Below are 11,029 nucleotides of genomic sequence, written 5' to 3' on the forward strand. Positions count from 1 at the left end.
ATGGCGGGAGATTTAAAAATCTCGTCGATCGCGCGCGCATCGAAATGAGAGGAAATTAAAAATGACTGAGCGCGCGCGTATTCTAAATCTTGTGGGGTGGTACCGGAAATATGTAAAAGTGTGTGGGAGAAAGAGTTCATATAAATTTGAGAAATGTTCTCCAATAATCACATCCATTTAAAGAATGGATGAAATTAAGATATACATTAAAAGGCGATGGCCAAATGTGAGATACGTAAGTTGTTCATTTGTGTGTGTGTGTGTGTGTAAGTTTTTTGTGTAAAGTATTTATTTATTTTTAGTTATCAATTATTCCTGTCGATGTAATTCCTGGCAATTCAATACCATTGCAGATAGGAAACTACACCATGGGAGCAGAAGCCTATGGGTTAAATGGTCTATTTTTATATGTTGTGAGTATATATTTCAGTTTGGTTTTAATAATTTATTTAATGAAATTACAGAAAAAGAATACATTCGAATCACTCCACTGTGCGATGGGGTTATCTACTCTGTAGGAACGAATGGAAAGATATAATTATATATAATTATATAATATAAATATATATTTATAAATCGATTGGTGTTTTTTTTTTTTTTTTTTTTTTTTTTTTTTTTTTTTTTTTTTTTTTTTTATTCAATTAAAGTGAACATTACATTTTCAACATGATGTATTTTAAAGTGGAATATTTTCTTTTTACATTTAAAACATACTATTTCATTATATTGACCTACTAATAGATTTAATTCTCTTTCATTGCAAATTGTATTTATTGACATAAATTCATAGTTGTTGTTATCGTAGTCATTTTCTTGGTTACTTAAATGAGGTAGAAATCCATTTTCAAAACATAGTGTACATAAAAATATTCTGAAAAATTTATTAGTTGTGTCACTAAAAACTTTTTGAAATAAAATAATTCCTTTGCATATCGCTCGAAACCACATTTCAATCAATTAAATTAAGTATATTATAGCGTGATAGATGTAAAATTTTTCTATGATTTTCGATTAAATAAACGGTCAACAAGATGATTATGATGACACATCAAATTTGAGACGTGCACGCGATCGGATTGAGGGGTGGAATGTTGGGAAACTGTATATATATGTATACATATATCGATTAATAACACTTAAAATGGATGATTATAAAAATTTATTATACATAAATGTTATGATTAAGAACCCAATTATACAAGAAATGAGAATTATTAATTGTACAAATACACAATTTTCTATTTCCTATTGCATTTTCATGATACATGCACATTGGGATGCTTTTCGGGAATTTTTCTAATCCAGCAGCGGCGATGGGAGTCGACACGTGTTCATCGTCCTCGATTGTTTCTAGATTAATTATTTGTGGTTTCCATATCCCGGTGTTGGATTGTCGCTGGAAGTATTCCTCCAAAAAATTTGCTTTCACTCTTCCTTTCACGTAAATGATGTCAATTCGCTCGACGAATTCCGATTTGAAATGAAAATTCAATACATTATCGATTTCTTCGTACGGAATTATCCCTGAAGAATATCGCATCATGTGATGTTGCTTCTCCAGGTAGTTCACTTGTTGACGTATTTTTCCATCGAGAAAATGGTACGGTTTTGATGGTTTGAAGAAGTAATGACTCTGCTGCTTTCCATCGTATAATGTAATTTCTTTTGCAATAAACTCAGGAACCCAAAATCCTTGAATATCGCACACAAGAAGCTTCATTTCTTCGAATATGGGAATAAAACACCGTTCAACAATAACACTATCAATATTTAGATTTTAACAACCAGCAAGCACACTAGTTATTTAACTACTAAATTCTTTCTTCGATAGAGTAAATGTGTACCTATATATAGAAGACGAATTAATATTATGATTGGATAAGAAAATTCCCCACTATACCTTAAAAAATTGTCCGATAAAAGTTGTCATCGTAATAAACACATAGTCTCTTTCTCCCTCTTTCTATATCTTTTCTTCATCTTCTTCTTCTTCTTCTTCTTCTTTCGCTTTTTTTACAATTTTTACACGTGATTTTAAAAATCCATCTTATGACAGGAATTCTTCCACTTAATTGTTTATAAAAATGATTTGCATTGTGTATTTCGTTCATAACTTCTTCAAAAGATATTTTTTCGTCCAAGTACTTGTTTAATGCATAAATAAGATCGTTATAAAATTTATATATATCATAATATACACCATTATTATTGTTGTTAAGACAAAATTGGAACATTGAATCATACGCATTATTTTCGATGTTACGTATAGAAATTTTTTTTGCTTCTTCACAACAAAATTGTTTGAACATTGCGGGCGGGCACACACATACACACATTACTATTCATATAACAACCAAATATATACTAACTGATTATTGTATATATTCTAAATTAGTATAACGGATGTATTTCACCTGTTAGCGGATGGTATTGGTAGATTTTATCGTGAACGATAAGGCAAAATACTCTAGTATTTGGAGAGAATGGAATATGAGTATCAAATGTTAAGCTTAAATCAATCATTGATGATAGAATAGGTTCAGCTTGTTTATTACAATTGAAAACGAATAGTGGTCTCGATTTAAAATCAGCGTAATCCAAAATGGGTCGGGCTTTTTCTTCATTATGAAATTCCTTATAAAAATCGATGTACGATTGATAGGCATCAAAGTAGTTATTTTTACTAAAATCCATGTGCCATGGCTCGTAGGGATATGTTTTGCTATTCAACCGCAATGTGATATTTCGAATAGAGACGGGATCAAATTTTGTAACGTCTTCGGTTTTTTTATTTCTTTTATTATTTTGAAAGAAAACGATAACGTATCGTGGTTTTTCTAAATTAGTAGTTGTTTTAACACGCCAGGAATCGTTATCAGTTATTCCGACAGCGGATCTTTCATGTATTTCCCACTTTCGATATGCAATTGGAATTGCTCTATCTTTTTTAATGTCATTTAAAATTTGCAGTTTCAGTTCGTCGTTGGGATAGACATGCTTTGCTTTTAATACAATCTTATCGATCACGATTTTTCCTGATCTATTTCCGTTAGTGATATAACAATTCGTGTCATTAAGAGATCGTATTAAGCGAAATTTATGTTCCCCACATAGCGCTCCTTTACGATCATACGGAAGATTGTATATATGCGGGAGAGGAATTCTTATTTGAAAAGTTTTATCTGTTGTTGAATATGTTTTTGCGGTTTCGTCATCATTTTTAATCCATCCGGCTGTTTCTAATTCTGTTGTTTCTTCTTTCGGTATTGATAGTAATGTCTTAACTGTAGAGACAGTTCCGACATCTCTCACCATATCTACTTCCTTATTGTTTAACTCGTAACTGCACGATTCGAACAAATAACATCCAAAATTGTTAGTTAATTTGACTTCACCGCTAGCAGTTACACCCGCTCCAGTAGGATCGATGATTTCAAATTTTCCAGCTATCTCCAAATACGAATCTGTCAAGTCGATCCAGATGTCCTTTTGCGAAATTACAATATGAATTTCATCACTATAATCGAATGATTTGGTTTCCGGATTATATGTATGATGTTCTGCTCTCATTATTGAATCGTCCACTAGTGGTTGATCGAAGATTTTCACTACCGGATCCAATAACATTCTTGCTGTAGCCGTTGAGAAGGACATGATATCCCAATGATTTTAAAATTTCAATGCTGCGATGTGTCAGGAGCAATCTTTGAGTAAAGACTGAATTCAAATTTCGATTATTTCGATTAAATACTAATCCCATTTTCTTTTGGTATTCCTTTTAATGAAAGTCGAATATTGATTATTTGATCGTTGAAATCAATCAATCTATTCTCTTGATCGACTATTTGAACGCTTAAATGGGTAATGGATGAATTTTCAATTATCGGTAAATATATAGGATTTATCGGTTCAATAAATAACTGTTCGGCAGGACTGACTGATAATGCTGTTTCATAAACGGTATGCGATTCTTTATTTTGATAATAAGAACCTTTAGTTAAATTGCATTCGATTCGAATCGTATGAACTTTAATGATGTTTACGGGAAGATCACTTTCATGTAATTTATTCGCAATTAATTTTCTATTGGAGAATCCCAATAATTTTCCGATGCTGTCCGTAGGAGTAAAATTAATATCGTATGCTGATATGATTTCACACTTTAATGTATTTCCGTTAGGTTTTAGTGAGAACGTATCACGCTTTAATTTATCACTCGCTAATCTACCACACAAATAATCTTGAATGTATGCTTCTATCGCTTCAATTTCGTATGCACCTTTGGGAATAGTTATCACTTTTTCATTCGAATCAGAAATATCAGCTTCTGGTATCACTTCATCTTCTTCTTCTTCTTCTTCATTACCCTTAGTCGCTTTCCTTTCCGCTTGTGTTCGTGTATATAGATGTTTATTTAATTTTCCGGAATAATAAAATTTATTTGTACCGGGTTCGATATTCGGAATATTATTAGTTCCGTAAAATCCTATTAGCGCAAGTGAATAATTTAAATTGGGATCTAATTCTATAGGAGGATTATAAGTTTCAGAGAGAGTACTTTTTGCACCTTTCAATGAGAATGTTTTATACATGACTAAATAGGGAATATTAAAAACGTGTATTTTATATCAATTTTTATTTTCATCATCATTATCATTATATAAAAATGCTAAACACAAATGACCGCAATTATACGCAAGATTTTGAAATCTATCGTTATTATAGTAGATTTTACATTTTTTTAAATAGTTAATTAATTCCTTCGGTGGTAACAAATTTCCGAAGCTATCAAAATAATCTACTCGTTGGTTACGTTTTTTGTAACAAACCCAATGAGTGCCAGGTCCTTTTTTCTTATCTAAATTAATTATTGCTGATTCGTATTTTTTCGGATATCGTAGTAGTGATAATATTTCATCTTTCATAAAAATTCCTCGAAAATTCTTAATTTTTAATCTCTTAACGTATCGAATTAGATCGATATTTGTGAGTGGTCTTCGAGGTAATTTTATTGGTAGTTTTTTGGAAATTTTCTTAGATACAATCCATATCCTCCTTTATTATTTTTTCTTAAAAACATTCCACTTCCTCCTTTATTATTCTTTCCTCCAATTGCTATTGCTTCCATCGTTTGGTTATGACGTTTTGCTTCATCAAGTTTTTGTTTAGCATTTTTTGCATCATTCACCGCTTTTGAGATACCCGCAGCACCACCACTTAATGCTCCCAATGCCGAAAGTCCTCCAAATAGTAACGGTAAAAATGGTAGAAATCCTCCATTTTTGATTGGTATAACACGAGGAATTTTAATACGCTTTCGACCTCCAGCATTTTTTATTGCAATCTTGCTCTCATTTATTATCGATTTAATATCATTAGAGTAGTTCGGATTTAATGATCCCAAAATTGCTTTACGAAAGCAAACATTTTTTTTCTTTTTTTGACCTTTTCGTTTTCTACTTCCTTTCTTCTTTTTTTTCGATATCCCCATTCCAAGTTTTCTTTTAACTTTCATAATATTAGTTACAACCCAAGCGTTTGTTTTTTCTCTGAAACTTGCGTCCTTTGATTTTACTCGTTCCCACGCCTTATCTTCTAATATCCTGTCAGCTTTATGTCTATCGTCTAGATTTGAATGACGACTGTATGCTATATCATGGAACTTGCAAGCGGTATCTAATTCGTCCACTCCCGGATCGTTATTTTTGAGTCTTTGTTTAAGTTTTGTACCTGGTCCACACTAACGTTTGTAAGAATATTATTATTATTTATTCAAAATGAACTGATTATACATACATAGTTATATCCGGCTAGATGTAACTCAATAGGAAGTTTATTGATTAGATGATTCACTAATCCAGAACCTCTTCGTTTGACAACTAACATTGAAATGATTAAATTTAAAATTGATATGCAAATATAAATATTATTGTCGCAATCATTTTAGGTTAGTATGAAAAATGAAAGTGACAAAGCATAATCTGAAATTACCTGTTGGAAATAATGATATTATCGGGGGCAATATAGAGAAAAAAATACGTGTTCATAATGAATTATTTCCGAATAGTATTCGATGTATAATTTGCGGTCCGTCCGGTTCGGGTAAAACAAATATTTTATTATCGCTACTATGTCATCCGAACGGGTTGAAATATGAAAATATCTATATTTTCTCTAAATCATTGTATCAACCAAAATATAAATTCTTGGAGAGCGTTCTATCAAAAATTAAAGGAATGGGTTATTATAAGTATGAAGATAATGAAAATATTATCCATCCGAATAGTGCGAAAAACAATAGTGTATTCATATTTGATGATATTGCTACATGCAAACAAGATGAAATTCGAGAGTATTTCAGTATGGGAAGACATAAATCTATTAGCAGTTTTTATTTAATTCAAACATATACACGAATTCCGAAACATTTAATTCGTGATAATGCAAATCTACTTATTCTTCTTAAACAAGACATTACAAATTTAAAACATATATATGATGATCATGTTGGTAGTACCGATATGAGTTTTGAAGAATTCTGTAAAATTTGTAGAGATTGCTGGAATAATAAATACGGATTCTTGTTGATATCAAAAGAAGACGAATTAAATTCAGGACGCTATAGAAAAGGTTTTGACGGAATCATATCAAATATTAGCAATGATAATAATAATATATTAAAATAAAATAAAATAAAATATGTAGGTAGGTAATTTTCTATATACATACCTATGAAATAAATTATAAATAGATCATTGTTTCAAATATAGATTTAGTAACTTGCATGCATCCAACTTGTATTCATCGTTATCATGGTAGAGATAAATGATAAAATAAATAAAGAATTAACAAGAAAAATTTTGAAAACTGCTTCTGACATTCGAAAAAAATATAAAGCAATAAAATATGGAATAAATATGGAAGATCAATCATTAAAAAAACTCTTTAATCCGGTTATCGAACCAATTCAAGAAATTTCAAACAAAATTGCTTCTCCGATACCAAGAGCACTACCCCCAAAACCACCGCCCCCACCACCACCCCCACTGCCCGGAATTAATACATCGACACCTATGAAAAAATTACAAACATCATTTCAACATCCAAAATATTTAAATGCTGCCCTAAAAGACGAAAAAAAATATATAAAGAAAATATTAGAAGAATCTGATAATACAGAAGAAGAAGAACAAACAATGTATGAAGATGCTTCTAATGATAATTCTGATAATATCTCCTTAGGAAAAATTAACAAATTTGAAAAATCCAAAAATCAGTTATTATCATATCCTAGTGAGACAAGAAACGCATTCAATGAAGTAATAAACGATGTAAACGATAAAATTTATGGTCCCACATATGATCCTAATTCTAATCAATTTAAAATGGGGAAGTTACCGTTTAATGTCAGAGAAGATAGCGGTAATATTGAGATTGGACAAAAAACATTTAAAGCCACTCCGGGGTTATATACGTTACTTTTTTATATTAATCCTTCAAAGAGTAGCGATTATAATAAAATTACAGATAACGATTACAAAAACTATGTCGAAATATTAAATATTACCAATCAGCATAGACGAAATTACGATCCTACTCAAGAATTAAAAAAATCAAATTCATTTAAATATAATTTCATAAAAGCTCTTTTGGAAAAATTCACAAAATTTTCGTCATCCACATATAAAACTAGATCAACATCACTACATTCTAGTAGTATTAGCAGTAGTAGTAACACAAAAGGAGGTTATGGATTATTCACTAACATGAGAAAAGAGTTCGTATTTTGTAACGATATAAACGAAATTATATTACGTCTAGAATTGTTACATGCTAGCAGACTTGCAGGAAATTCATCGCATTCTAATGAAATTGCATCAATCGAAAACCTGCTCAGAGAATATAAAATTATAATGTAACACAAGAATTAGTCAGTTATAAATTATCGCTATTAGAAGAAGGAGAGAGCAACCATGCCTATTGATTTATTCGGAAGAAAAATCAATTTGTCATCGATGAGTAGCAGTAATTCATTGAGTTCTGCAAAATCTATGCTGTTGTCAAGTGCTTTACCATTTTTTGAAAATACCGAAGGAAATTGTGATTTTAAAAATAAACGAATTTGTAATGTGAGTGATCCCATCGAACCATTGGATTTAGTGAATAAAAAGTATTTCTTTACACATCACACGAGCCTGGTGAAAGCAATTTCTGAATTAAATGTAAATTTAAAAAAAGGGGATAAAACATGGAATTTGCTTTTTAATGATTTATTGAAAAAAGTGCGTATCAACATCGCGGAAATTAGTAAAATGATTGGAAAGCTTATGGAAATTGAAAAGAATTTAAATAAACTAATTATCGAAAAGGAAAATATCTCGAACCATATAGAAAACTTGCTAAAAAGTGAAAAAGATAATGATCTTGTAATATCGCAATTAAATACAAAAGTTCAAGTGGAAATTGAAGATAAATGGAGACAACTGATGAATAACAATGAAGAGTTATCAATTAGAATATCTAAACTTGAGAATAAATTTCATCACATTGATGAGATTAAAGTGATTAATGTGCGTCAACCTGAAAATAACGAAGAAGAGGAGGAAGAGGAAAAACTAGTAAAAACCAATTCTGAATCAGTTAACAATCCCGTCTCATGGTCAAAAAGAAGAAGAATAAATCCAGCATCATCATCATCATCATCATCATCATCAACGATTAGAGATTCTTATGAAGAACTCGAAGAAAAAGGGGTAGTGACAATTAAACCATTAAATACAGATTTAAGTAAATGTCCCCCGGGATATATATCAGTAGGTGGTTTGTGTCGAGTCCCGTATGGACCTCCATCAGAGCAAAAATAAATAATTATCATCATGGTAAACCATCGACGCAATGTCTCCGTTAGCGATGTAAAAAAAGAAGTTGTTGATGAGATTTTTAAACCTGCTAGAAAAAAATTTAAACGACGCAAAACAATCGTTAAATTTTTGGACGATCTATGGCAGAGTGATTTAGCCGACATGCAAAACTTATCACGTTTTAATTCAGGTTATAAATATATTTTAATAGTAATAGATTCGTTTTCAAAATTTTTATGGACCAAACCTTTAAAAAGTAAAAAAGGGGATGAAGTCACGAAAGCAATGAAATCTATTTTAAATAATAATCAACATCGTATTCCGCGCAATCTTTTATGTGATAAGGGGACCGAATATTACAATATTCATTTTAAAAATTTAATGAAAAAACATCACATTAATATGTATAGTACATACAGTATAACCAAAGCTGCGATGGCTGAACGAGTAATAAGAACAATTAAATCTAAATTATATAAATATTTTACATTAAATGCGACTCAGAAATGGATTAATAAAATACAGGATTTAACGAACGAATATAATCAAACAGTTCATAGTACCACTAAAATGAAACCAATTGAAATAGTTAACGATAAAACCGCATCCTTCAAGATAAAAAACGTATATCTACCGCTTCCTACGGCACGCGATAGATCAACGAAAGTAAAGTTTATACCAGGGGATTTTGTGAGAGTAAGCAAAGAAAAATTTTTATTTGAAAAAGGATATACACCTAATTGGTCAACGGAAATTTTTAAAGTTACAAAAGTTCAAAATACATCCCCTCCAACATATTTACTGGAAGATAAAGACGGAAGACCGATTAAAGGAGGATTTTATAACTACGAATTGCAAAAAACAAAATATCCGGATGTTTATTTGGTTGAAAAAGTTCTCCGACGTAAAAATAATAAACTTTATGTACAATGGCTAACCGAAGGAAAAAAGAGGGAGAGAAGTTGGATTGATATAAAAGATCTTACATAAATCCATTATCTAACTAGTAGTATGAATAATGAAAGTGAAGTGCATGTAGCAGTGAAAACATTGTTAGAAGAAATTTTGTGTTTTGAAAATAACAAAGAATACATTTTCCGAACATATAAAAATCAACTGATTCAAATAACATCAATTGATTTACTTCAAATTTATTCTCAACTACCATTGGATTATAAAGAAGATTTTGACATCAAAAATCATTTACCCTGTCTAAAACATTATTGTGACAACGTTACCGAAGGAGTGGATGTTATTGACGGACCGCCCCCATCTTTACGAAATTGTCCCAAGTGTCGAGATTTATCAAGAAAATGATATCAGTATATTTATTATTTGTGGTATTAATTAATAACAAATTGCATGTTCAACATACTTTGGATGTAACTGAATGTTATGTGACGTTTAGTGATAATTTTAATGATACATGGCCCGACAATTGGAAAATGATGGAAAATATGGGAAGAGAGTTTCAAACAGGAATACTCCAAGAAGAAGAAGAAGAAAGTTCCTCAACAGCAGCACCAGATCCAGATTTATTTTTTAAATTAAGATTGGTTTTTCGAAATCGATCTTATCTGGATTCGGATTGGAATAAGTTAACAAGTTCATCATTTTTCCTCTCACCAGAATCATCATCATTATCATCCGCATTATCATCAGAGGAAATTATTACGACATCGATTCATCCTCCTCCTCCTTCTTCAGATCCATCATCAACAACAACATCATCGTTATCGACGACGTTAACAAACTATTCATCATCTACTCTTTGGAGTAATGTTTTAAATAATATTTTCAATGAAGTTGACGGAAAAGTTAAATTGGTTAAATGTACACATTATAACGATTTTTTGTTGATTACATCAATTATTGAACTGATTGTAATTATTCTACTTATATGTATTCTCACATACGTATTTTATAAATTTAAAATAATTGAGCAGTAATAGGTACAGCTGTTGTAATGATAAATCAGTGTATCCCTAATCAGTGATTGTAATAATATAAATAAATAAATAAATAAATAAATAAATATGTATGCATTTATATTTTTTGATTAGTTAATTACCTAACTTCTTTACGAGTAAATGATTATAATGAATATGAATTTATTATTAATATTGTGGTTATGTTTTAATTACATAATAATAAATTATGGAAATTAT

The 11,029-nt window shown here is 30.4% G+C and overlaps 1 protein-coding gene and 1 long non-coding RNA gene across 2 annotated transcripts; one reads left to right on the forward strand and one right to left on the reverse strand.

The window, feature by feature from the left end:
* The first annotated feature begins 210 nt into the window (after window positions 1-210).
* Window positions 211-580, forward strand: LOC148176337 (uncharacterized). The gene is made up of 2 exons (XR_015770059.1): window positions 211-413; window positions 465-580. It is a non-coding gene; the product is annotated as an uncharacterized LOC148176337 (long non-coding RNA).
* Window positions 581-2,391: 1,811 nt separating this feature from the next.
* Window positions 2,392-3,654, reverse strand: LOC148176338 (uncharacterized). Its single transcript, XM_088035045.1, has one exon. The coding sequence runs from the start codon at window positions 3,652-3,654 to the stop codon at window positions 2,392-2,394; it is 1,263 nt and encodes a 420-aa protein (XP_087891171.1).
* Between the last annotated feature and the right edge of the window lie 7,375 nt (window positions 3,655-11,029).

This window comes from Gnatocerus cornutus, chromosome 4 (genome assembly GCF_029298725.1).
Source record: "Gnatocerus cornutus isolate USDA-ARS CGAHR chromosome 4, icGnaCorn1.1, whole genome shotgun sequence".
Taxonomy (NCBI): Eukaryota; Metazoa; Arthropoda; class Insecta; order Coleoptera; family Tenebrionidae; genus Gnatocerus; species Gnatocerus cornutus.